Source organism: Ornithorhynchus anatinus, chromosome 3 (genome assembly GCF_004115215.2).
Source record: "Ornithorhynchus anatinus isolate Pmale09 chromosome 3, mOrnAna1.pri.v4, whole genome shotgun sequence".
Lineage (NCBI taxonomy): Eukaryota > Metazoa > Chordata > Mammalia > Monotremata > Ornithorhynchidae > Ornithorhynchus > Ornithorhynchus anatinus.
In genome coordinates, this window is record NC_041730.1 from 5,534,087 (window position 1) to 5,560,747 (window position 26,661).

At 54.5% G+C, this 26,661-nt stretch overlaps 2 protein-coding genes across 2 annotated transcripts; one reads left to right on the top strand and one right to left on the bottom strand.

Annotated features, from left to right (window-relative positions):
- On the top strand, positions 1 to 20,471 carry SNX32 (sorting nexin 32). The gene is given in 14 exon segments (XM_029060500.2): positions 1 to 127; positions 8,305 to 8,409; positions 10,117 to 10,227; positions 10,897 to 11,018; positions 13,033 to 13,156; positions 13,438 to 13,504; positions 13,507 to 13,541; positions 13,706 to 13,811; positions 14,137 to 14,212; positions 16,147 to 16,186; positions 16,278 to 16,364; positions 16,909 to 17,068; positions 17,162 to 17,247; positions 18,557 to 20,471. Coding segments are annotated over 14 exon segments (1,209 nt in total). The 5' UTR covers positions 1 to 91; the 3' UTR covers positions 18,611 to 20,471.
- Positions 20,313 to 24,796, bottom strand: CFL1 (cofilin 1). The gene is made up of 4 exons (XM_029060501.2): positions 24,689 to 24,796; positions 22,169 to 22,476; positions 21,923 to 21,999; positions 20,313 to 21,009 (listed from the first exon to the last, which is right to left on the bottom strand). The coding sequence occupies exons 1-4, from the start codon at positions 24,689 to 24,691 to the stop codon at positions 20,897 to 20,899; spliced, it is 501 nt and encodes a 166-aa protein (XP_028916334.1). The 5' UTR covers positions 24,692 to 24,796; the 3' UTR covers positions 20,313 to 20,896.
- Positions 24,797 to 26,661: the final 1,865 nt, after the last annotated feature.

Genomic DNA, 26,661 nt, shown 5'->3' on the forward strand with positions numbered 1-26,661 from the left:
GGGGAGGGGCGCGGGCCGTCGAGGCCTTCCTTTCCCTCACCTCCATTGACGTGAGGAGAACCGAGGGGCGGCGGGGGTGAGGCGAGCCGTGATGGAGGAAAACCAAGGAACGGCGCCGGACCGTGAGGTAAAAGCGGGGTGCGCCCCCAGGACCGTGAGGTAAAAGCGGGGCGCGCCCCCAGGACCGTGAGGTAAAAGCGGGGCGCGCCCCCAGGACCGGCCGGGCCCGCGCGCGCTGCCGCAGGGGCGTCACAAGCCTCATCGTGTTGCTGTTTGTTAAGCGCTTACTATGTGCAGGGCGCTGTTCTAAGCGCTGGGGGAGAGACAGGGTCATGATGAGGATGATGATGGTGTTTGTTAAGCGCTTACTATGTGCAGGGCACTGTTCTGAGCGCTGGGGGAGAGGCAGGGTCATGATGAGGATGATGATGATGGTGTTTGTTAAGCGCTTACACTGTGCAGGGCACTGTTCTGAGCGCTGGGGGAGAGGCAGGGTCATGATGAGGATGATGATGATGGTGTTTGTTAAGCGCTTACACTGTGCAGGGCACTGTTCTGAGCGCTGGGGGAGAGGCAGGGTCATGATGAGGATGATGATGATGGTGTTTGTTAAGCGCTTACACTGTGCAGGGCACTGTTCTGAGCGCTGGGGGAGAGGCAGGGTCATGATGAGGATGATGTTGGTATGTGTTAAGCGCTTACTATGTGCAGGGCATTGTTCTAAGCGCTGGGGGAGAGACAGGGTCATGATGATGATGATGTTGGTGTTCGTTAAGCGCTTATTATGTGCAGAGCGCTGTTCTAAGCGCTGGGGGAGAGACAGGGTCATGATGATGATGATGTTGGTGTTCGTTAAGCGCTTATTATGTGCAGAGCGCTGTTCTAAGCGCTGGGGGAGAGACAGGGTCATGATGATGATGTTATTTGTTAAGCGCTTACTATGTGCAGAGCACTGTTCTAAGCGCTGGGGGAGAGACAGGGTCATGATGATGATGTTATTTGTTAAGCGCTTACTATGTGCAGAGCACTGTTCTAAGCGCTGGGGGAGAGACAGGGTCATCAGGTTGGCCCACGTGAGGCTCACAGGATTCATCCCCATTTTAATAATAATAATAATGTGGGTATTTGTTAAGCACTTACTATGTGCAGGGCACTGTTCTGAGCGCTGGGGGAGAGACAGGGTCATGATGAGGATGATGTTGGTGTTTGTTAAGCGCTTATTATGTGCAAGGCACTGTCCAGAACCCATGACCTCTGACTCCTAAGCCCGGGCTCTTTCCACTGAGCCATGTTGCTTCTCTCTGCGACCCCCATGTGGCACATGGACTGTGTCCGATGTGAATAGCTTGTATCTACCCCAGTGCTTAGTACAGCGTGTGGCACATAGTGCTTAACAAATCAATCATTCCTATTTATGATCACTATGTACAGAGCCCTGCCCTAAGCACTTGGGAGAGGACAGTACAACAGAATTAGCAGACCCATTCCCTGTCCACGATGAGCTTACACTCTAGAAGACTATAACTGTCTTTTTTTTTTTATAAAGTGGTTCTATCATAGAGAAGGGGTGGCTAATGGTTGAATCTGGTTGGGGAGGGATGCCAACAGGAGAAAATCAATTATATTGATTGAATACGAACTGTGTGCAGTGCACTGTACTAAACGCTTGGGAGAGTACAATATAACACAATTATATAACAAGAGAAAAGTTGGCCTTCCCCAAGCTGACAGACCTAGCTGTCTTTTGAGGGGATTAAATCAACCAGTGGTATTCATCGAGTGCTTACTGTGTGCAGAAAACTGTACTAAGCACTTTGGAGAGTAAAGTATAACAGAGTTGGTAGTCACGTTCCCTGCCCATGAGGAGCTTAGAGTCTAGAGGGGAAGACAGCCATTATTATTATATTACTATATATTATATAATTATTATTTATTATAGATAAAATGGCAGCTATGGACATAAGTGCTGTGGGACTGAGAGGTGACTGGAGGGTGCAAATCCAAAGGCCAGAAGGAGGCCAGTCCCCAGGGACCCCAGACCTGTGAGGAGGGTCTTGAGTTTGGGTGCGGGACCTGGGATGGGGAGGGAAGGGGTACAGAGGAGGGGAGCAGCAGGAAGAGGGAGGAATATTAAAGCAAGCAAATGGCAAACACCTTGCACCTTTCCAGGGACAAGGGGTGCAAATTAATCTGTGGTTGTCACTGTGGTCGCCTGGTCCCTCTCTCCCTTTCCTCTCCTCCCTGCCCCTTCTCCCCTTCCTCTGCATCCCTTCTCCCCTTTCTCCGCATTCCTTCTCCCCTTCCTCTTTGCCCCTTCTCCCCATCTCTTCCTTCTCCCTTTCTTCTCCTCCTCCCCACCCCTTCTCCCCTTCTTCCCTTCCTCTCCTATCCTGCCCCTTCTCCCGTATCTAATAATAATAATAATAATAATAGTAATGGCATTTGTTAAGTGCTTACTATGTGCGAAGCATTGTTCTAAGCTCTGGGGGGGAGTGTATAAGGTTATCAGGCTGCCCCACATGGGGTTTCCCCATTTTACAGATGAGGGAACTGAGGCACAGAGAAGTGAAGTGACTTGCCCAAAGTCACCCAGCGGACAAGCGGCAGAGCTGGGATTAGAACCCATGACCTCTGACTCTGAAGCCCAGGCTCTTTCCACTGAGCCACGCTGCTTCTTCCCCCCACCCTGTCTCTTCCTCCTCCTCCTCCTCCCTTTCCTTCTCCCCACCTCTTCTCCCCTTCTTCCCTTCCTCTCCTATCCTACCTCTTCCCCCCCATTTTCCTCCTCCCTCTTCTCCTCCCCTTCCTCCTCCCCTTCCTCCTCCCCTTCCTCCTCCCCTTCCTCCTCCCCTTCTTTCCTTCCTTTCCTGTCCTGCCCCTTCTCCCCCATCTCTCCCCCCCCCCCATTTTCCTCCTCCCTCTTCTCTTCCTCCTTCTTCTCCTCCTTCCTCTTCTCCTCCTCTCCTCCTCCTTCCCCTCCTCTTCCCTTCCTCTCCTCTCCTCCCCTGCCCCTTCACCCCCATCTCTTCCCCCACCACTCTCTCCTCCTTCTCCCTCTTCTCCTCCTCCTCCCCTCCCTCTCTCTATTATTGTATCTTTATTAAAGTGTCTAATCTGTTGTGTGTAAACACCAAATTCAGTGCTCCCGGGCCCAGAAAGTCTATACTTGGCCCTGCAGGAGACCAGCAAGGAGAGTCATCTGTTCATTCATTCATCCATTAAGTTGTATTTATTGAGCACTTACTGCGTGCAAAGCATTGTACTAAGTGCTTGGTAGAGTACAGTATAACAATACAACAGACACATTCCCTGCCCACAACAAGCTTGCAGTGTAGGGGGGAGAAAGACGTTAATAGAGGTCAATAAAATGACAGATAGGGACATAGAGAAGCAGCGTGGCTCAGTGGAAAGAGCCCGGGCTTTGGAGTCAGAGGTCATGAGTTCAAATCCCGGCTCTGCCACTTGCCAGCTGTGTGACTGTGGGCAAGTCGCTTCACTTCTCTGTGCCTCAGTTACCTCATCTGTAAAATGGGGATGAAGTCTGTGAGCCCCACGTGGGACAACCTGATTCCCCTGTGTCTACCCCAGCGCTTAGAACAGTGCTCTGCACATAGTAAGCGCTTAACAAATACCATCATTATTATTATTATAAGTGCTGCGGGGCTGGGAGGGGGAGGTGAATAAAAGGTGATGCAGAAGGGAGTGGGAGGAGAGGAAAGGAGGGCTTAGTCAGGGAAGGCATCATGGAGGAAGGCGAGATGCCAAGTGAACAGTTACCTGGGTTGAAGAGCCACTAGCGAGTTTTACATTGCACAGATAAAATACTTGGTGGGTTTTTTGTAGTATTTGTTAAGCCCTTACTGTGTGTCGAACACCATTCTAAGCACTGGGGTAGATATTTGTTAATTAGGTCAGATAATGTCCCTGTCCCTTTCATTAATTTATTCATATTTTTTGAGCACTTACTGTGTACAAAGCACTGTAAAATGCATGAAGGTACAATTCAGCAGTGAAGAGAGACAATCCCTGCCCATGACGGGCTTGCGGTCAAGAAGGGGGGAGACAGATATCAAAATAAATAAACAGGCATCATTATAAATAAACAGAACTATAGATATATACATAAGTGCTGGGGGCGTGGTGGGGAAGAGCAAAGGGAGTCAGGGTGACATGGAAAGGAGGGGGAGCTGAGGGAAAGGTGATGTAGTCTGGGAAGGCTTCTTGGAGGAGGTGAGCCTTCAGTAGGGCTTTGGAGGGGGGAAGAGTGATTGGCGGATTTGAGGAGAGAGGGAGGGAGGGCGTTCTAGGCCACAGGCAGCGTGGCTCAGTGGAAAGAGCACGGGCTTTGGAGTCAGAGGTCATGGGTTCGAATCCCGGCTCGGTCACTTGTCAGCTGTGTGACTGTGGGCAAGTCACTTAACTTCTCGGTGCCTCAGTTACCTCATCTGTAAAATGGGGATGCAGACTGTGAGCCCCACGTGGGACAACCTGATTCCCCTGTGTCTACCCCAGCGCTTAGAACAGTGCTCGGCACATAGTAAGCGCTTAACAAATACCAACATTATTATTAATATTATAGGCCAAGGGTCGGAGGTGAGACAGGTGAGATGGAGGCACAGTGAGAAGGTTAGTGGACCGGAGGAGCGGAGTGTGCGGGCTGCGATGTAGAAGGAGAGAAGGGAGGTGAGGTAAGATGATGGTGATGGAGAGCTCTAAAGCCAATAGGTAGGAGTTTTTGTTTGATATGGAGATTGATAGGCAATCACTGGAGATTTTTGAGGAGGGGGTGGTGACATGCCCAGAGCGTTTCTGTAGAAAGATGATCCGGGCAGCGGAATGAAGAATAGACTGGAGCGGGGAGAGACAGGAGGAAGGGAGAACAGAGAGAAGGCTGACACAATAATCCAGCCGGGATATTATGTACAAGGATTTCAGAGAAATAATCACACTTATTAGATGCAAGGATGGGCCCCATCTAAGCCTGTCTTGTTTTAGGTATTGAAACAAAATAGTTTGTCTCAGTGCTGTGGTACACAGCTGCAGTACAATAAAAGAGAATTAGTACGCACGATATCTGCCCTCGAGGAGCATTCATTCTAGCATACAATCGCCCTTGCACTAATAATAATAATAATACTAATAATCATGGTATTTGTGCTTACTATGTGTCAAGCCCGGTTCTAAGCGCCGGGGTAGATACAAGCTGATCAGGTCGGACACGGTCCCTGTCCCACATGGAGCTCACAGTCTTCATGCCCATTTTACAGATGAAGTAGCTGAGGCCCAGAAAAGTGAGGCGGCTTGCCCAAGGTCACACAGCAGACAATAATAATAGCAGTAATAATAACTGTGGTATTTGCTAAGCGCTTGCTGTGTGCCAGGCACTCTACTAAGCGCCATGGTGGATGCAAGCAAATCGGATTGGGTACGGTCCCTGTCCTACATGGGGCTCACAGTCTTCATCCCCTATTTTACAGATGAAGTAACTGAGGCCCAGAGAAGTGAAGCGACTTGTCCAAGGTCACACAGCAGACAAGTGGCAGAGCCAGGATTGGAACCCATGTCCTTCTGGCTCCCAGGATCGGGTTCTAGCCACTAGGCCGTGCAGTCTTTATTCACCCCTCCCTCAGTCCCCCAGCATTTTGTGTGTATCCCTCTCTAGACTGTAAGCTCCTTATGGGCAGGAAATGCGTCAAGCAACTCCGTTATATTGTACTCTCTGCACATAGTCAGCGCTCAATAAATATGATTGATCTAGTTGGGGGGATGTGGCTCAGTGGAAAGAGCATGGGCTTGGGAGTCAGAGGTCATGGGTTTGAATGCCGGCTCTTTTACTTGTCAGCTGTGTGACTGTGGGCAAGTCACTTTACTTCTCTGGGCCTCAGTTACCTCATCTGTAAAATGGGGATTGGGACTGTGAGCCTCATGTGGGACAACCTGATGACCCTGTATCTACCACAGCGCTTAGAAAAGTGCTTTGCACATAATAAGCGCTTAACAAATACCAACATTATTATTATTAAAAAAATTGCAGGTAGGAGAAACAACCAAGTATAAAAATATGCACCTAAGTGTTGTGGGGGTGAAGTACGTACCTAAGTTTTTAGAGGGTACCCACCCAGAGTGCTTCAGTGAGGCAGAATGGAGGGAGAATGGGGGGTAAAATGAGAGGTTAGTAAGGGAAGGCTTCCTGGAGGAGAGAAGCAGCCTGGCCTAGTTGATAGAGCACGGGCCTGGGAGTCAGAAGGACTGGGTTCTAATCCCGGCTCCACCACTTGTCTGCTTTGTGGCCCTGGGTGGGTCACTTCATTTCTCTGGGCCTCAGTTTCCTCATATGAAAAATAGGGATTAAGATGGGGAGCCCGTATGGGACGTGCACTGTGTCCAGCCTAACTTTTGTACCTGCCCGAGTGCTTATAGGGTGCCTGGCATATAGTAAGCGCTTAACAAATACTGTTTTTTAAAAAAGTGATTATTTTAGGAGGGCTTGGAAGATGGGGAGAGCAATGGTCTATCAGATATGGTGGGGGAGGGAGCTCAATGCTGGAGGGAGGACGTGACCTAGGGGGGTTGTTGACGAGGGAGAGGAGATGGAAGCCCGGTGAACAGGCTGGTGTTAATCCATCAATCAGTCAATCTTATTTGAGCACTCACTATGTGTACTAAGCGCTTGGGTAAGTCCAATATAACGGCTGATAGACCCTCTCCCTGTCCACAAAGAGCTTTCAGTGTAGAGGGGGAGACAGACAATTAATAGAAATAAATAAATGATGGATATGGATATAAGGGCTGTGGGGCTGAGGAGGGGGGTGAGTAAAGGGGGCAAATCAAGTGTGAAAAGAGTGAAGCGTACGGGCCGGGTTGGAGCGAGAAGGAGTTAGCATGCCCAGGGGAAGCTCTGTCCTGCTTCGCAGGCGATACAGTGCCAATCACTATAATTTATTTATCTGTAATTTTATTTATTTGTACTGATGTCTATTTGTGTTGATGTCTGTCTCCTCACCTCTAGACTGTGAGCTTGTTGTGGGCAGGGATTGTCAGCCTTTATTGTTGTATCGCACTCTCCCAAGCCCTAATACAGTGCTCTGCACAGAGAAAGCGCTTAATAAATTCGATTGAATGAATGACCCACTAGGGCTGTGGAAGCCGGGGGCAGCACTCCTGTAGTCCACGCGTCAATCCTCGGGGGCCCCGAGTTGCGCTGACCTGTAATAAACTCTTGGAGAGCGGCATGGTGTCGTGGATAGAGCATGGGCCTGGGAGTCATCTAGTCCCGGCTCTGCCACTTGTCTGCCGTGTGACCTTGGGCAAGTCGCTTCATTTCTCTGTGCCTCAGTTACCTCATCTGGAAAATAATAATGATGGCATTTGTTAAGCGCTGACTATGTGCAAAGCACTGTTCTAAATGCTGAGGGGATACAAGGTGATCAGGTTGTCCCACGTGGGGCTCACAGTCTTGATCCCCATTTTACAGATGAGGGAACTGAGGCTCAGAGAAGTTAAGTGACTTGCCCAAAGTCACACAGCTGACAAGTGGTGGAGCCGGGATTAGAACCCTTGACCTCTGACTCCCAAGCCTGTGCTCTGTCCACTGAGCCACGCTGCTTCTCTGGCAGACTACTTGTGATGATGGTTGAGACTGTGAGCCCTACGTTGGGTATAGACTGCGTCCAACGCGATTTGCTTATAACCACCCCGGTGCTTAGTACTGTGCCTGGCACATAGTAAGCACTTAACAAATATCATCATTATTATTATTCCCAGCAGGCCCGAGCTCACCCTCTCCATCTTCCCCGACTGGAGGGTGCTCGGAACGTCCTGGAACCAGTGCCAGTTGGCGAGGGGAGTGGACGGGCTTGACTAGGGTGGGCAGGTGGTCCCAGAACCAGGAACCAAGATATTGTCTGTTTATTATTCTGTCTTCTCCCAAGTGCTTAGTACAGTGCTCTGCACACAGTAAGCGCTCAGTAAATCTGATTGAATTAATGAATGAGAAGAACCCAGGGAAGGAGAAGGGGGCAGGTGGAGCCTTTTCCACCCTCCACAGTGAGGCCCGAGACCGTTGACTGGCTGCTCAGAAGTGACCTGTCTGCTGGGTGACTTTGGGCAAGTCATTGAACCTCTCTGTGTCTGTTACCTCATCTGTAAAATGGGGATTAAGACTGTGAGCCCCATTTGGAACAGGGACCTGATTACCTTGTATCTACCCCCGTGCTTACAACAGTGCTTGGCCCATAGTAAGCACTTAACGAATGCCATAAAATAATTATTCTTCTTTTTCTCTGCCTCCCTCCCCCCGGCCAGCCGTGCTCCGTGACGGTGGACCTGCAGGGAGACAGCTTGCTGCAGGTGGAGATCTCCGATGCCGTGAGCGAGCGGGACAGGGTGAAATTCACCGTCCAGACCAAGGTGAGGCTCCCGGGCAGCGGGAGTCGACTTCTGCCGGTCGCGGGCTCCCTCCCCTCCCACCGGGGATCCTTTTGCTTGCCATCGCTCGCCTCCTTGGAGAGCAGGAGCGACCCCAGGGCCTGAGAGTCTAGCAGCCTGTCCCCGATCCAGCGGGTCTCCCCTCTTCACTCTGGGAGCCCCCCAGAACCCTCCCCGACCCCCCAGGCCAGGTACGCTGGCCCTCAGCCCTGGTCTAAACAATGGACCTTGGGAGGGAACCTCCACCAGAGCCCAGAGAGAGGTGGGAGAAGCGGGGTGGCTTAGTGGAAAGAGCACAGGTCTCATCAACCAGCTTGCTTTAGGAGATAAAGATAAATTCAAATTGTGGTACTCATTAAGCTCATGCTAGTTGCCGAGCACTGTTTTAAGCGCTGGGGTAGATACAAGTTAATCAGGTTGGGCCCAGTCTGTGTCCTATATGGGGCTCATGCTCTTCATCCTCATTTTACAAGTGAGGTAACTGAGGCACAGAGAAGTTGGTTCATTCATTCATTCAATAGTATTTATTGAGCGCTTACTATGTGCAGAGCACTGTACTAAGCGCTTGGAATGGACAAATCAGTAACAGAGACAGTCCCTGCCCTTTGACGGGCTTACAGTTTAATCGGGGGAGACAGACAAGAACAACAGCAACAAGTGACTTGTCCAAGGACCCAGAGCAGACAGATGGGGCTGGGATTAGAATCCAGGACCTTATGACTCCCAGGGACGGGCTCTTTCCACTAAGTTACACTGCTTCTCGTGAGATCTTGGGCAAGTCACTTTTCTGGGATTCAGTTTCCTCATCTGTGAAACGGGGATTCACTACCTATTTTCCCTCCTATTTAAACTGAGAACTCCACATAGGACAGGGACTGTGTCCAACCTGATTATCTGGTTTCTATCCCAATATCTAGTACAGTGCCTGGCGCATAGTAAGGGCTTAACAAATACTACTATTATTATTATCAATCAGTGAAAACAACATGAGGTAGTGGGAAGAGCATGGGCTCAGCCCTGCTGTGTGACCTGGGCAAATCACTTCACTTCTCTGGACCTCGGTTTCCTCATCTGCAAAATGGGGATTAAGGCTAGCGGCTCCATGTGGGATATCATAATAATAATAATATGGTATCTGTTAAGCGCTTACTATGTGCCAAGCTCTAAGCGCTGGGGGGATACAAGGTAATCAGGTTGTCCCACGTGGGGCTCACAGTCTTAATTCCTATTTTACAGATGAGGTCACTGAGGCACAGCGAAGTTAAGTGACTTGCCCCAAGTCACCCTGCTGACAAGTGGCCGAGCCGAGATCAGAACCCACGACCTCTGACTCCCAAGCCCGGGCTCTTTAGACTGAGCCACGTGGGATGTCCAACCTGATGATCTTGTATCTACTCCAGTGCTTGGCACATAGTAAGCACTCAACGAAACACTTATTATTGTCACTATTTGAGTACTTACTTTGCGGAGGGCACTGTATTAAGAGTCTGGAGGAGGACAATATAACGGAATCGGTAGATTCTGAAAGAGGATTCATTCATTCAGTTGCGTTTATTGAGCGCTTACTGTGTACTAAGGACTTGGGAGAGTACGATCGTTTTGGGGAGCGAATGTGGGTCCTTCGGGGCATGAGAGTGTGTATGATTTTTGGGGGGTGTCTCTGATGGCGGGGATCTCTCTGGGTTTCAGAGCTGCCTGCCGCACTTTGCTCAGGCCGAGTTCTCAGTGGTACGCCAGCACGAAGAGTTCATCTGGCTGCACGACGCCTACACGGACAACCAGGATTACGCCGGCATCATCGTGAGGCGTCGCTGGGGCGGAGGGGCACAGGGCCAGAGATCGGGGCGCGGACGGACCGGGGCCCCGGGGGCTGACTTGAGAAGGAGGGGTCGTCCTGGGGAAGGGAGGGGAGCGGGGCGACCACAGGAACGAAGAGAATCTACGATGACCCGGACCTTCTCTCGGCCCCTTTGTTATTATTATGATGGTACTTGTTAAGTGCTTACTGTATGCCAAGCACTGGGGTACATACAGGTCGATCTCGATGGGGTTGGACAGTCCCCGTCCCACGTGGGGCTCACATTCTTAAACCCCATTTTACAGATGAGATAACTGAGGCCCAGAGAAGCGAAATGACTTGTGCAAGGTCACACAGCAGACCTCGTGGACTAGTGGAAAGAGCCCGGGCCTGGGAGTCAGAGGACCTGGGTTCGATTGCCGGCTGCCCAACTTGCCTGCTGCGTGACCTCGGGCGAATCATTTCACTTTTCTGGGCTTCGGTTCCCTCACTGCAAAAATGGGGATTCGGTACCTCTTCTCCCTGCTATTTAGACCTGTGAGCCATAGCTGGGACCTGATGATCTTGTGTCTATCCCAGCATTTCGTACAGTGCTTGGCACATACTAGGTGCTTAACAGATGGCACAGTTATTAATATTATCATCATCACTCCTTGTCTTGTCTCGGCCAGATTCCCCCGGCTCCACCGAAACCAGACTTTGAGGTCTCCCGGGAAAAGCTTCAGAAATTGGGGGAAGGGGACAGCTCTGTCACCCGAGAAGAGTTTGCCAAGATGAAACAGGAACTGGAGGGGTGAGTGTCGCTGAGACCCTCCCCTCCACCCCCTCCCCATTTTTTTTAATGGTATTGGATAAGCGCTTACTATGTGCCGAGCACTGTACTATGCGCTGGGATAGATCCAAGTTAATCGCGTTGGACACGGTCCCTGCCCCACACGGGGCTCGCAGTCTTCATCCCCATTTTACAGATGAGGTAACTGAGGCCCGGAGAAGTGACGTGACTTGCTCATCGGCAGTTCTGTCCCCGCCCCGGCCTTGTTGGTGCCCTGCCCCCTCAGGATTTTTTCTTTCCAATGATACTTGTTAAGCGCTTACTCTGTGCCAAGCACTGAACTAAACACTGGAGTAGATACTAAATAATCAGGTTGGATACAGACCTTGTCCCACATGGGGCTCACAGTCTAAGTAGGAGGGAGAATAGGTATTCATTCCATTTATTCAGTCGTATTTATTGAGTGCTTACTATGTGCAAAGCACCGAACTAATGCCCAGGATTGCCCTCAGTGGATGCTCAGTAAATATCACCACTGGACTGGAAGCTCTTTGAGGTCAGGGATTGTGTCATTGCGCAGGGCCCGAGAGTCAGAAGGTCACGGGTTCTAAGCCTGGCTTTGCCACCTGGCTCCGATGTGACCTTGGGCAAGTCATTTCACTTCTCTGTGCCTCAGTTACCTCACCTGGAAAATGGGGATTGAGGCTGAGCGCCCCACGTGGGACAGGGACTGTGTCCAACCTGATAATAATAATGTTGGTATTTGTTAAGCGCTTACTATGTGCAGAGCACTGTTCTAAGCGCTGGGGTAGACACAGAGGAATCAGGTTGTCCCACGTGGGGCTCACAGTCTTAATCCCCATTTTACAGACCTCTATCTACCCCATGCTTAGAACAGTGCCTAGCACATAGTAAGTGTTTAACAAAAACCATAATTATTATTCAAGCCTCAGCACGGCCTAGTGGATAGAAGACCGACCCGGGAGTCAAAAGGACTTGGGTTCTCACCCCAGCTCTGCCGCTTGTATGCTGTGTGACCTTGGGCAAATCACTTAATTTCTCTGTGCCTCAGTTCCCTCATCTGTAAGATGGCATTCAGACTGTGAGCTCTATGTGGGACAGGGACTGTGTCCAACCCGATTACCTTGTAACTACCCTAGCGCTTAGTAGTCAATCAGTCGTATTTAGTCGGTTGTATTTATTGAGCACTTACTTTGTGCAGAGCACTGGACTGAGTGCTTGGGAGAGGACAGTATAAGAGTATAATAATAATTATGGTATTTTTTCAGTGCTTACTGTGTGCCAGGCACTGTACTGAGCACTGGGGTGGCTACAAGGAAATGGGATTGGACACAGCCCCTGTCCCACACGGGGCTCCCAATCTCAATCCCCATTTTACAGATGAGGGAACTGAGGCCCAGAGAAGTGAAGTGACCTACCCAACATCATACAGCAGCCAAGTAGATAAGAGAAGCAGCGTGGCTCAGTGGAAAGAGCCCAGGCTTGGGAGTCAGAGGTCATGGGTTCAAATCCCTGCTTCACCGCTTATCAGTTGTGTGGCTGTGGGCAAGTCACTTAACTTCTCTGTGCCTCAGTTACCTCATCTGTAAAAATGGGGATTAAGACTGTGAGCCTCATGTGGGACAATCTGATGACCCTGTATCTACCCCAGTGCTTAGAACAGTGCTCTGCACATAGTAAGCGCTTAACAAGCACCAACATTAACATTAAGTGGCGGAGCAGGGATTAGAACCCATGATCTTTTGACTCCCAGTCCCGTGCTCTGTCCACTTTTCTAATTCAGTGCTTACTTTGTGCAGAGCCCTGGACTGAGCACTTGAGCGAGTACAATGTAACGGACGCATTCCCTGCTCACAATGAGCTTACAGTCTAGTACAGTGTCTGGCACGTAGTAATCGCCTAAATTCCACCATTATTATTCTTATTATTCTGAAAAGAGAAGCGGGGCTGGGGAGAGTAGTCAGCTGGGCCCTCTGAGCCTGCCGTTCCTCCTCCGTCCCCACCCCCCACTCAGGGAGTACCTGGCCATCTTCAAGAAGACGGTGGCCATGCACGAGGTGTTCCTCCAGCGCTTGGCAGCCCATCCCACCCTGCGGCGCGACCACAACCTCTACGTCTTCTTGGAATACGGCCAGGACGTGAGTGGGAGGCAGCCGCCCGGAGGGCGTCCCGGGGAGTCCCGGGAGAAGCCAGAGGGGCCATGAGGCTTCCCGGGAGCGGGGATGGAGCGGAAGGGTGGCCGGATCCCCGAGGGGACAGAGATCTGGGAGCCAAAACGGGCTGCCCTGGGAGTGACTTCCCGCCTCCTGCCTCTCGGCTCTGGCCGTCGGGGGCGAGGCAGCGGGCGGAGGAAGGTCTGATTACGGGGGCGCGGGGAAGCAGAGGTGATCCCCCTCGGCTCATCCCCTTTTCCACCCAGCTGAGCGTGCGAGGGAAGAACCGCAAGGAGCTGCTGGGAGGATTCCTGAGGAACATCGTCAAGTCGGCCACGAGGCCCTGATCACGGGCGTGTCGGGCCTCAAGGTGAGCGAGGGGAGCAAGACGGGGAGGGGGAGTCTACGCCGGAGCATCGCCCCCCACACCGACTCGCCGGTACAAGACGTGGCTCCCGGCCTGGGGTGTCGGGGAGGCTTGCGGGGGTGGGCGGCCCAGCTCCAACGGCGCCGCATCCCCCCGCCTCCCGCCAGGAAGTGGATGACTTCTTTGAGCACGAGCGGACGTTCCTGCTGGAATACCACACCCGCATCCGGGACGCCTGCCTGCGTGCCGACCGCGTCATGCGTTCACACAAGTGTATGTGGGCTCACCCCGGCCGCCTCCTTCCCCCCATCCCTCCCCTCCCCGCCCCCCAGGATCGTGCCTCACTGCCCCGCCGGGCCGCGGTCGCCGTCTAGATCAACCGACGGCAGCTCTCGAGCGCCGACTGTGCGGAGCACTGGGCGAGCCCACTAGAAGAGTAGGCAGACCCTTTCGGTGGCGACGGGGCCGGGTATCGGAGCACCCGCTGGGTGCAGTGCAGTGGGGGAGGCACGGCCCCCGGCCGCTCCGAGGTTGAGGGTCCCCGGGGGGCCGGCGGGCGATGGGTGGGGGTCGCTGACGGTGAGCCCGCTCCGCACAGGTCTGGCCGAGGATTACATCCCCATCTCGGCCGCGCTGAGCAGCCTGGGCACGCAGGAGATCAACCAGCTGAAGACGTGAGGAGCCGCGGCCCCTCGCCCACCCCCTGCCCCCAGTCGCCCAGTTTGCCCAGTTTGCCCAGTTTGCCCATTCAGCCTGCCCTCCCCCCACCTGGCCGCCAGGTGGCCCCATAACCCCAGGACGGTGGCACTCGTTCATCCCTGCCATTTATTGAGCACCTACTCTGTGCGAAGCACTTGGGAGAGTACCGCACGACGGACACATTCGGTGCCCACAACGAGCTCACTCCCCGTCCGTCGCCGTGATCGCCTCCCCCGGCCTCCCCCACACCTTCATTCTCCCCTCTCAGGGGAAGAGCTGGCACATGGAACCAGGGTAGAGTGGAAGGAACAGAGTCATTCAGTGGTACTTATTGAGCGCTTAGGTGTAGAGCACTGTACGATAGTACACTACACTGTACTTGAGAAGCAGCGTGGCTCAGTGGAAAGAGCACGGGCTTGGGAGTCAGAGGTCATGAGTTTGAATGCCGGCTCTGCCACTTGTCAGCTGTGTGACTGTGGGCGAGTCACTTCACTTCTCTGGGCCTCAGTTCCCTCATCGGTAAAATGGGGATTAACTGTGAGCCTCACGTGGGACAACCTGATTACCCTGTATCTACCCCAGCGCTTAGAACAGTGCTCGGCACATAGTAAGCGCTTAACATATACCAACATTATTAATATTATTATATAATATTATTACTAAACACAGTCCGGTAGAGTTTGTAAAAATAACGGTGGTATCTGTCAAGTGCTTACTGTGTGCCAAGTACTGTACTAAGCACTTTACCAGTACATTGGGTTGGACGCGGTCCCTGTCCCATATGGGGCTCACAGCCTCAATCCCCATTTCACAGATGATAATAATAGTAATGATGGCATTTTGTTAAGCGCTTGCTCTGTGCGAAGCACTGTTCTAAGCGCTGGGGGGGATACAAGGTGATCAGGCTGTCCCACGTGGGGCTCCCAGTCTTCATCCCCATTTTACAGATGAGGGAACTGAGGCCCAGAGAAGTGGTTACTTGCCCAAAGTCACTCAGCTGACGAGGGGCGGAGCCGGGATTAGAACCCATGACCTCTGACCCACACCCGTGCTCTTCCCACTAAGCCGCGCTGCTTCTCTAACTGCTTGTCTGATGATGTAACAGGCCCAGAGAACTCAATTCTTTCATTCGGTCATATTTATTGAGTGCTTACTGTGTGTAAAGTGCTGTACTAAGCGCTGGGGAGAATCCAGTAGAACAATAAGCAGACACATTCCCTGCCCGTAACAAGCCCAGTTATTCCTCTAGACTGTAAGCTCGTTATGGGAAGGGAATGTAATGTGTCTGTTTATTGTTCTATTATGCTCTCCCAAGCACTTAGTACAGTGCTCTGCACACAGTAAGCACTCAGTAAATATGATTGAATGAATAAATATGATGCTTGGGAGAGTCCAGTATAAAAGCACAGGCCTGGAAGTCAGGGGACCTGGGTTCTAGTCTTGGCTCCACTTGCCTGCGGTGTGACCTTGGGCAAGTCACTTCACTTCTCTGTGCCTGTTACCTCACCTGCAAAATGGCAGTTCAATCCCTGTTCTTCCTTCTTGGACTGTGAGCCCTGTGTGGGACCTGATAATCCTCTGTCTACCCCAGCGCTTACTACAGTACTTGGCACAAGAGCACAGGCCTGGGAGTCAGAAGGACCTGGGTTCTAATCCTGCCTCCATGTCTGCCCTGTAACCTTGGGCAAGTCGCTTCACTTCTGTGTCTGTCACCTCACCTGTAAAATGGGGATCGAGACTGTGAGCCCCATGTGGGACAACCCAATTTGCTTGTATCCCCCTGACTCCAGTGTTTAGTACAGTGTCTGGCACATAGTGCTTAAATACCATAAATATTATTATTATTGTTATTATTATCAAGGCCTGCCCTCGGGGGCTTAGTTGTAACTGGTGCTTCTCTCCACTGTAGGAGTTTCCTCAAGTTGGCTGAGCTCTTTGAGCGTCTGCGGGTGAGTGCTGGCTTCCTTTGGGGCAGAGGGCCAGTGGTGAGGGGGCATCCGCCACCAGACCTCCCCCCTCAACCCCGTCTCTAATCCGCAGAAGCTGGAAGGGCGGGTGGCCTCGGATGAGGATCTGAAGCTGTCCGACATGCTCAGATATTACATGAGAGACTCTCAGGCCGCCAAGGTGAGATGGGAGCAACCCCCCCATTACATATTTTGGGTCTCCCCTGCCTATTTAATAATTATGATACTTGTTGAGCATTTACTATGTGTAAAAACCCTCCTCTAAGCCCTGGGGTAGATACGAATTAATCGGATGGGACACACGGTCCCTGTCCAAAATGGGAATTGAGGATGAGAGGCCTGTGTGGGACAGTGCTCTGCACATAGTAAACCTCAATAAATACTATTGAATAAATATTATTGAATGATAGGGACTGTGTCCACCCCGATTATCTCGTATCTACTCCAGCGCTTAAAACAGTGTCTGGCACATAGTGGGTGCTTCAGTACCATCATGATTGTTATCATTATTATTATTATTATTATTATTATTATTATTAAGTAGCATAGTTCTACGGGAGGACTGGTCCTGGGGCTCTTAATGAGGAGATGAGGGGCTGTAGGGAGGAAGTTCCATGGACTCGGGGCAGGCACTTGGGACTTTCTCCAGAGTCTTCTGCCGATAAACAAACAAACACACACACGGATGCGCACGCGGTTTCTAGGACCTGCTTTACCGGCGTCTGCGGGCTCTGGCCGACTACGAGAACGCCAACAAGGCCCTGGACAAGGCCCGAATGAGGAACCGCGAAGTCCAGCCAGCAGAGACGCACCAGCAGCTGTGCTGCCGGCGCTTCGAGCGCCTGTCGGACTCTGCCAAGCAGGGTGAGGACCGCCCCTCTCCTCCCCTTCCCCCCCCACAACCCCCTCCCCGCCCGCTGCCTCCCATCGAATGATCCGCCCCTCTCTCCGGCTCAGAGCTCACAGACTTCAAGTCCCGCCGCGTGTCCGCCTTCCGCAAGAATCTCGTCGAGTTGGCGGAGTTGGAACTCAAGCATGCCAAGGTACCGAAACTCTCCCCTCACCCCACCACGGGGGACAGAGAGAGAGACCCCCTTTCTCCACCGCCAGGCTGGTGCAGTGGAAACCTCAACAAGGAAGCAGGGTGGTCTGGTGGAAAGAACACTCTAACCCCAGCTCTGCCTGCTCTGGGCCCTCGGGCCAATCGCTTAACTTCTCTGGGCTTCATTTTGAGCAGTTACTGTGCACCGAGCACTAAGTGCTTGGGACTTAGCGGAGACGTTGGCTGCCCACAGTGAGCAATACCTGATTTCCCTCCCTGTTACACTGGGAGTCCCAAGAGGGACAGGGACTGTTTCAAATCCTATTATTAATAATAATAATAATAATAATAATAATAATGGTATTTAAGTGCTTACTATGTGAAGAGCACTGTTCTTGGGGTAGCTACAAGGTAATCAGGTTGTCCCACGTGAGGCTCACAGTCTTCATCCCCATTTTACAAATGAGGTAACTGAGGCCCAGAGAAGTGAAGTGACTTGCCCACAGTCACACAGCTGACAAGTGGCGGAGCTGGGATTCAAACCCATGACCTCTGACTCCCAAGCCCGGGCTCTTTCCACTGAGCCACACAGACTGTGAGCCTCATGTGGGACAACCTGATTAGCTTGTATCTACCACAGCGCTCTGCACATAGAAAGCGCTTAACAAATACCCACACAATTATTAAGTGACCTCACTGTGCCTGTTCCCTCCTCTCTTTAAAATGGGGAGTGACATTGTGAACCCCATATGGGAAGTGGACTGTGTCCAGCCTGACTAGCTTATATCTACCCCAGGGTTTAGGCCAGAGTAAATGCTTAAAAAGTATTTTTAAACAATAATAATAATAATAATAATAATAATGCCATTTGTTAAGAGCTTACTATGTGCAAAGCACTGTTCTAAGCGCTGGGGAGGATACAAGGTGCTCAGGTTGTCCCACGTGGGGTTCAGTGTCAATGCCCATTTTACAGATGAGGTAACTAAGGCCCAGAGAAGTGACTTGCCCGAAGTCACCCAGCTGACAAGCGGCCGAGCGGGGACCTCTGACCTCTGACTCCCCAGCCCGGGCTCTTTCCACTGAGTCACGCTGCTTCTCAGTTAAGAGGATCTAGCCTTTTCCCTTTCCATTCTGCTAGGAGCCCCCGCCTCTCTGGGCAGCTGCTGTAGGGTGGGAGAAGGTGATAAGGGGCGGGTGACTGGAAGAGTAGGTGGTCTTTGGTTTTTGAGGGGGTGGGAAAGGGAGGACGGGGGTGGGAAAGGGTGGCTCCGGGAGAATCTCAATTAAACTCTTCTCTCCCCATTTTGCAGGCAAGCACAATGCTCCTCCGCACCACCCTCCTTGCCCTCAAGGGGGAGCCCTAGAGCGGCCGGGGCAACACCCCCTCCCCCCCACTGCTGCGTTGGCAACTTCCACCACAAAGCAGGGACGGTGGCTTAGGACGAGGGACGGACCTCTCTCTCCACCTCCCCGGCACTCCTGCTTCCCAGGGACCCCTCAGCAGGGCCTCCAGACTCCTGTATCCTGCCCTCCTCCAAGCCCAGGACGACCCCCGCCCCCCATCCACCGCTACTGGAGCGCAGGGGTTCCGCGCACCGGCCGCCGGCCCCCATCCCTTCCCTAGGAGGCGGCTCCGGCCCGGAGGATCCCAGGAAGAGGGAAGGTGGGGCAGTGGGAATGACCATCGGCTGTGCCCGCTTCAGGTTGCCCACCCCCCTGGGGGGCAGGCTGGAGCTTGGCCCCTTCCACAGGCCCTGGGGAACCAGTAGGAGAAATCGGGGCGGGGGGTGGCCCCCTTGACCCCCTCTCCCCTAATGGAGAGTGGCATGGGGCAGGTTGGAGCAGGGGGCCCGCCTCTGCCTTTGGCCAGCTTGGAGTGAGGGCCTCCTTGCAGCTGGCTGCTCCTCCTCCTGCGATAAGGGGTGAAGTTGAAAGGACTAGAAGCCCGCACAGTTCTGACCCCCGAGGGGTAGCAGACTGTGACTGGCCACCGCTTTGGGGCTTACGCCCTACCCCTCTGCCTGCCTAGAAACAGTGTTGCTTAGTGGCTAGAGCCCAGGCCCCGGAGTCAGAAGGACCCGGGTTCTAATCCCCGTTCGACCCTTTGTCTGTGTGACCTTGGGTGAGGAACTTCACTTTCCCGGGCCTCTGTCATGCCTGTAAAACGGGGATGAAGACTGTATCTACCCTAATGCCTAGAACAGTGCTTGGCACATAGAAAGTGCTTAACCTTAATTGTAATTATGCCCATCCCCAACACAGGTGGAGGAATAGGTGGGTCCTGGCTGCCGCCCCCCACCCCTACCTCTTCTTCCTCAGCCCCGGCTCCCGTTCCCACCTTCTCCTCTGCCCTCACCCACCGGGGTTTGCCTCCCGAACAGGTGCCCAGACCCAGGCAGCAGACTGGACTCCGACCTCCCCGCGCCCGCCCGCCCCCCCCCCCCCCCCCAGTCCTCTCCCAAGATGGCAGGTGGTAAAGTTCAGGCTGACGTGACTGGGAGGAGGGAGGTAGCCGGGAGGCTCACACCCTCCTGAGTAAACACGGCAAGGAGGCAGGCCGGGCCACCCCAGGCCGGGCCAGACACTCGGGTCCAAGGTCTGAGGGCTTGCACCCAGCTGGATGCTCTGCCTCCTGTGCCTGCCACGCCTTCCCCAGGTAAGCAGGTTGCCCCGTCCACCCTCCCCGGAACCCGGATCCAACCGGGCTGGGGTAGGGATCGAGGAGGGGCAGGAAGGCTCTCACCGGCCCCCTTTCACAGAGATGGGGTGGGGGAGAAGGTTGCGGTCGCCTTCCAGGAAGTGGACAAAGGCTGGGTGGGATCGGCGTCCTCGGAGGGAGAGCCGGAGCCGCGGGGCCAGAGGCGGCGGGAGACCCGGCCTGCGTCACCGCAACACAAAGTTCAGGAACGTTACCGGGCACTTCCACCCTCTTCCTTAGTTCGGCTGGAGAGGGGTGGAGAAGCAAGCTCTTTTTTATCTCTCTCCACCACCTCTCCTTGTTACTGTCGGGGAATGGGTGGAGGAGGGGAATTAAAACCAAAAAATGAAGAGCCCAGCAAGCAGCTATCCTTTTTATTCTTTTTTTTTCTTTTTTAAAATCGATTCCTTACTGGTGCTGCTTCCACAAAAGCGGCCGGGGGGGGGGGGGGGGGGGTTGGGGGAGGGAGGAGCCGGCCGGTGGGGGAGGGGTCGTGATGACAATATTCCATTTATACACAGAACTAAACGAACAAGCACAAAGCCACTATTTGCGGTTAGAAGTTGGCAGCACGGGTGGGAGGAATGTGGTGGGGTAAGGGGTCATCGTTAAAAAAAAAAAAAAAGAAAAAATATACAGACCCTTCCCCACATGCCTGGTTTTCCTGGTGGGGGGGCGGTGGGGGCGGGCCCCACTTGGTCTGCTTCAACCAAGAGGAATTAAATCAAAAGCGGGCTGGGGTAGACCAGAACCGTTGGGGGAGGGGGATAGGGGGCCAAGGGGGGGAGGGGGTTTGGCAAATGGGGTCGAGGGTTGGTGCTTCCCCGCCCCCCTCCCCCACGCTAGGGTCCCCCAGCCCCTTTGGTCTGGCCAGGAAGCCTTTCCCCCAGCTCGCTCGGCTGCTCCAGGCAGGGGGAGGAGGGGAGGGACAGAGGTGGGGGAAGGGAGGGGCTCACAAGGGCTTCCCCTCCAGAGAGATGACCGCGTTGCCCCCCAGCTTCTCTGCCAGAGTGCAGCGGTCCTTCACCTCTTCGTAGCAGTTTGCTTGCAACTCGTGCTTGATCCCTGGGGAGAAGAAATAAAGGACCTCTGCGATGGTATCCGCGAAACACCGGATACCGCCGGATTAGCCGCCGGGGTGGTTGAGATCGAAATCGGTCCCCGTCCCACCCGGGGCTCACGGGTTGAGGCGGAGAGAGAACGGGCGAAGAATCCCCATTTGACAGAGGAGGGAACCGAGCCACAGAAGTGAAATGACTCCTCCACGGTCACGGCAGGTCAGGGGCAGAGCCGGGATTAGAAACCAGCTCCTTTGACTCCCAGGCCCAGACTCTCTCCTGACGTAGCGGACAGATCACCAGCCCGGGAGTCAGAAGGGTATGGGTTCTCATCACTTGTCTGCTGCGTGGCCGTGGGCGAGTCACTCCATTGCTCTGGGCCTCGGTTCCCTCCTCTGTAAAATGGGGATTAAGACTGAGCCCCATGCAGGACAGGAACTGTGTCCGACCTGATTTCCTGGTATCCACCCCCGTGCTTAATACAGTGACAGACATAGGGAGCGTTTAAGATTGTAATTACTCTTACTAGGCTCCGTGCTTCTCTGGGTTAACGACTGAAAGGCAGTAGAAGCAGGATTTGCGAAGCACCCACTTGGTATAGCCCGATAAAGTGCCTGGGCCCTACCCAGCAAGGTGTTTACTTACATATGAATGGTAGGGCAGGGAGTGAGAGACGATGTAAAGATCTTTACCACTGGAATGGTCAAAGTTGGAAGAACTCATAACACACACCCACACTCACTTGCGTTGGCAGTCGTGGGGGGGGGGGGGGGGGCAGGAAAGGGGATTTAATAAACTAGACAAGAGGCTGCAAGGGGCAGGTGGAGTGGAGGGGCATTAAGTGTGCCAAGAAAGGGCAGAGGGGGAGGGGAGCAAACAACACTCTTCCCACAGGCATCCCTAGGGCCGGAAGCACTCACCTGTCAGCTTTTTCTTGATGGCATCCTTGGAGCTGGCATAGATCATTTTGCTCTTGAGGGGGGCACATTCTGGGGCCCTGGGAAGACAACGAGGAAGTTCAGGGCACCATACGGGAGAGCCCGTGCCCAGTCGACAGCACCCACCTGCCCGCAGGCCGCCCCTCCGGGGCTCTGGGAGTCGATCCCGGCCCGCCCCCCGGATGGCTTGCCCCCGGCCCTCACGGGGCAGACCCCTCCCCGGCTCACCAGAAGATGAACACCAGGTCCTCCTTCTTGCTCTCCTTGGTCTCGTAGGTGGCATCGTAGAGGGCGTAGCGGCAGTCCTTGTCCGGAAGCATCTTGACGAAGGTGGCGTAGGGGTCGTCCACCGTCTGCCCCACGTCCCCGACCAGGATCTCCTTGCCCTCCTCCAGCACGATGTTCTTCTTGTCCTCACTCAGACAGAACAGCACCGCCTTCTTGCGCTTCTTCACCTCCTCTGGCGTTGACGACTTGCGCACTTTCATGTCGTTGAACACCTTGATCACCCCATCCGAGACTGCCACGCCGGAGGCCTGTAGGAATGGGGGGGGGGGGGGGGCCGGTTCACTGCATGCTCTGGGGGAGACCCCCTCGCCCCAAAACACCCCACGCCCCTCCCCTCCCCCCTTTTCAGCCCAGTCTCCCCAAACCACTCCTCTCCTACCTCGCCCCACAGATCGTGCCAGAGGGGAGGGTGGGGCTGGCCGAGGGCCAGACCTGCCACGGGGACCCAAGAGGCATTAGCTGGAAGGCATCACGGGGGAGGCGGCCCCGCTCACAACTCCAGACCAGAGGCCTGGTCTCTCTCGGGGACCAGGGCCAGATCTACTCGTCGGGGCGGGCGCTGACACCCAGGCTGAGGTTAGGGCTCAACGGGGCAGTTACCACGACTCGCAGTTGCTCACGACTACGAGGGGGAAATCATTCTCAGGAAGTGTCTATACGCTGGTAGGTGAGAACTTTTGCTACCTTCACTGCCTCCTAGTCCCCTTTTGCTCCCGATGGAGATAGAGTCCAGCCTCTGTGGTCGCCTGAATATCCCTCATTCAACTCACCCCCTCCTAGAGACTAGAATTCTTAGCCGGGGGTGGGGGGGGGGGAAAAAAATTAAGGGTCCAAGATTAGCGAACAGAAAAAACCGAGTGGCCTCCAGTCTTATGGGGGTGGGGAGGGGCTCATTTTTCGAGTTCATTTTATAACTAGACAAAAGGGCTTCTGCGACTGCTTCCAACACCCTAGCCCTCTACCCGAATTTCCGAATCTCGACTTCCCTCCGTGACTCCGAAGGGGTCGGGGAGGGTGGGAGTTCTGGAAAAGGGGGTCCGCTTTTCAGAAATCTACAGAATCTGGGACATGTGAGAGTGAGACAGAGAGAGCGCCGGAAAGAGAGCAATAAAACCGAAGCTCCAAGAACCCCCCCCCCCCTTCCTCATTTAGCTCATGAAATTGACACATCTCAAGATGGTGTGCAGGGTGCCCGGCGGAAAGGGAGATCAAGGGGAAGAAAAGGAGCCCACCCAATGCATCCCCCCCTTCAACCTGACGCTGCCCGTCCAGACTGGGGGTGGAGCAGCTGCTCTTGGGGGGAGGGGACCCCCAAATCCAGGGGGGCGGCACCCTGGGGCCCAACGTTATCTCCTCTTATCGCTCTTTCGTGATCTCCTCCAGCTGTTGGAGCCCTGCGAGGGCAGTCCTTAACGGCCCCCGCGGTGTCCGCTGCACCCTTCCTCCGCCACAGAGCCCCGGGGCGGAGGAAGGAGCTCGGGGATGGCGTCCCCGTTAACGGACGGGAGTCCCGGAGGGGCGCCCGCTCCCGGGTTGGGGGTGGGGTCCTCGCCCCGGGACACCGCAGGAACTGCAGAGGAAGCCCACCGGGCCCACGTGAAGCCGCCGCTTCCGGAGTGGGGGAGGGGATGCACCGGGGAGGCCGGCCCCTCCCCCCCCCAGCCCCGGGGGCTTTCCCCGGTGTGGGGGAGGGGAGGAGGAGCGCGGGCGGTTACACAAGCCCGCGTCGCCGGCCGGGGCGTTGTTTCCGGGGCCCGCCCCGCCGCCGCTCACTTCCCCAAACCCGCCACCGCCCCCCCCCCCCCCCCCGGGGGCAGGACCGGCCTTCCGGGGGCGGGAGAGACGCCCCCTCCCTCCTTCCCTCCCTCTCCACCCCTTTAACTTCGAGGATCCCCGGTCCTCGAGGCCGCACGCGGGCACCCCCGCCCCCGAGGAAAACGGACAAGAAAAGGAGGGAGGAAGGAAAGGCTTTTGGGTGGGGCAAACCAGGCCGCTGGCGCTTTCCCTCTCCTTTCTCTCCCCGCGCCCCAAACGCTTTTTGAGGCCTCGACGCCTCGTGCTCGGGGAAGGGGGGGGGGGGGGGAGATCGTGCGCGCGCGCGCGCCCCCGCCCGCTTTCCCTCCCTCCCCCCACTTCCGCCCCCTCCGCGGCGCGCGACGCCGGCTACGCGGCCCCGCGCGCGCGTTCCCTCGCGCGCAGGCTCCCTCGCGCGCAGGCGCGCAGCTCCCTCCCCCCCCGTCCCCCCGTCCCCTCGCCGACCGCCCTGGAGCGCTGGGCACGTCAGGAAGGGGGGCGCGCGCCTGTGCGCGTGGCTACCCCCCCCCCCGCCCTACACCTCGGGCGCGCGAGCCAGAGAGCGCGCGCGTGCGCCCCCCGCCCTCCTTCGCGCCCAGGAGGCCAACAGCGACCCCGCCCCACTGGCCGCCTGTCCCGTCCCCCAGCCGGGGCCCCGGCGCTCACCATGATTCCGGAAACGAGCGGTGGAGGAGGCTGGCGCCGATCGAGACGAAGAGGCCGCCGCCGCCGCTGCTGCCGGGATCCGACTGAAAGCGGCCTCCGCCGGCCCCTTCCGTTTAGTAGGAGCCGCACAATGAGGGGCGGGGCGACTTCCGGCAGCCGCCGGAGGGCCCGCCGGGAAATGGAGTCCCGCGGCGCTGCGCCGCCCCGGTCCCCGCTGGGAAATGAAGTCCGGCTGCCCGGGGCATGCTGGGAAATGGAGTCTCGCGCTCGGTCGGCCGCGGGCGGGAAAGTAGAAAGGGACGAGCTCCCATTGGCCCCGCGCCCTCGATGACGTAGGCAGCGGAAGGGGCTCCACGCCTCGCCTGACACCGTGACCCCCGAAGATGAAGAATAATAATGTTGGTGTTGGTTAAACGCTTCCTATGTGCAGAGCACTGTTCTAAGCACTGGGGAGGCTTATAGGTTGTCCCACGTGGGGCTCCCAGTCTTAATCCCCATTTTCCAGATGAGGGAACCGAGGCCCAGAGAAGTGAAGTGACTTGCCCACAGTCCCACAGCTGACAAGTGGCAGAGCTGGGATTCGAACTCATGACCTCTGACTCCAAAGCCCATGCTCTTTCCACTGAGCCACGCTGCTTCCCTGCTTCTTACTTATTGAGCGCTATGTGCAGAGCACTGTTTGTTCTAAGCGCTGGGGGAGATACAGGGTCATCAGGTTGGCCCACGTGAGGCTCCCGGTGCATCCCTATTTGACAGGCGAGTCCCATGTGAGGCTCCCAGTCTTCATCCCCATTTGACAGATGAGGTCACTGAGGCACAGAGAAGTGAAGTGACTTGCCCACGGTCACACAGCTGACAAGGGGCAGAGGCAGGATTCAAACCCATGACTTCTGACTCCCAAGTCCGGGCTCTTTCCAAGACCGCCCTTCCCCCTCACTAGGCCCCTGACACTGAAGGGATTCCCTGTACAGCTCCAGGGAATTCACCTTTAGGACGATTTCTGAGGGCTGTTAGCTACCTCCTTTGCGCCTTCCTAAGCAAGGATGTCTAGGCACTTCTAGAAATCGAGCCCGCCTCGTTTGACAGAAACTAAAGCACAATCGGGAGTCGTTAAGGAGGCAACAGGTGGCTCTTTGGCCATTTGGAGGTATTAGGAAGAAATGATAACTGTTGTGTTTACTAAGCGCTAACTTTGTGCCAAGTATTATTCCAAGCCCCAGGGGAGATACAAGGTAATCAGGTCGGACACTGTCCCTAGCCCTCATGGGGCTCACAGTCTTCATCCTCATATTACAGATGAAGTCACTGAGGCCCAGAAAAGTGAAATGGCTTACCCAAGGTCACACAGCAGACATGTGGCGGAGTCAGAATTAAAAGCCACATCCTTTGACTCCCAGGCCCGTGCTCTTTCCACTAGGCCATGCTACTTCTTACCGCTCAGTAAGAACAGGAACTGCTTTGTCTTCCCCATCTCTCCATCCCTCAAATCCCTCCAATGGCTTTCCATTTTCCTCCACATTTAGCCAAAAATCAACCGATCGTCAATAGTATTGGTTGAGCGCTTACTGTGTGCAGAACACTGTACTAAGCAATTAACACTGTTGGCTTCAAGGGTCTTCACTAACTCTCCTTCTTACCCACTTTTTCCCACCTCTTTGTTCCTGCCAAACTCACCTTCTTTAACTCTAGGTTTCATCCTGCACTCTTCCATCTCCAACACATCAATCATGATCATCATAATAATGCTATTAAGTGCTTACTCTGTGGCTTGGCAACACACTAAGCACTGGGGCAGATACAAGATAGGTCAGACACGGTCCCTGTCCCACATGGGGCTCACAGTCTAAATAGGAGGGTATTGAATCCCCACTTTAAAGATGAGATAACTGAGACCCTGAGAAGTTGAATAACTTGGCCAGGATCATGCAGCTAAGATAATAATAATGCTATTTGTTAAGTGCTTACCATGTGAC

Excerpts from the sequence above, each read along its gene's own strand:
- CFL1 (XM_029060501.2), bottom strand. Across the intron at positions 22,000-22,168 it reads GACCTGGTGTTCATCTTCTG|GGCCCCAGAATGTGCCCCCC; the intron begins GTGAGCCGGGGA and ends TTGTCTTCCCAG. Across the intron at positions 21,010-21,922 it reads CATCAAGAAAAAGCTGACAG|GGATCAAGCACGAGTTGCAA; the intron begins GTGAGTGCTTCC and ends TCTTCTCCCCAG.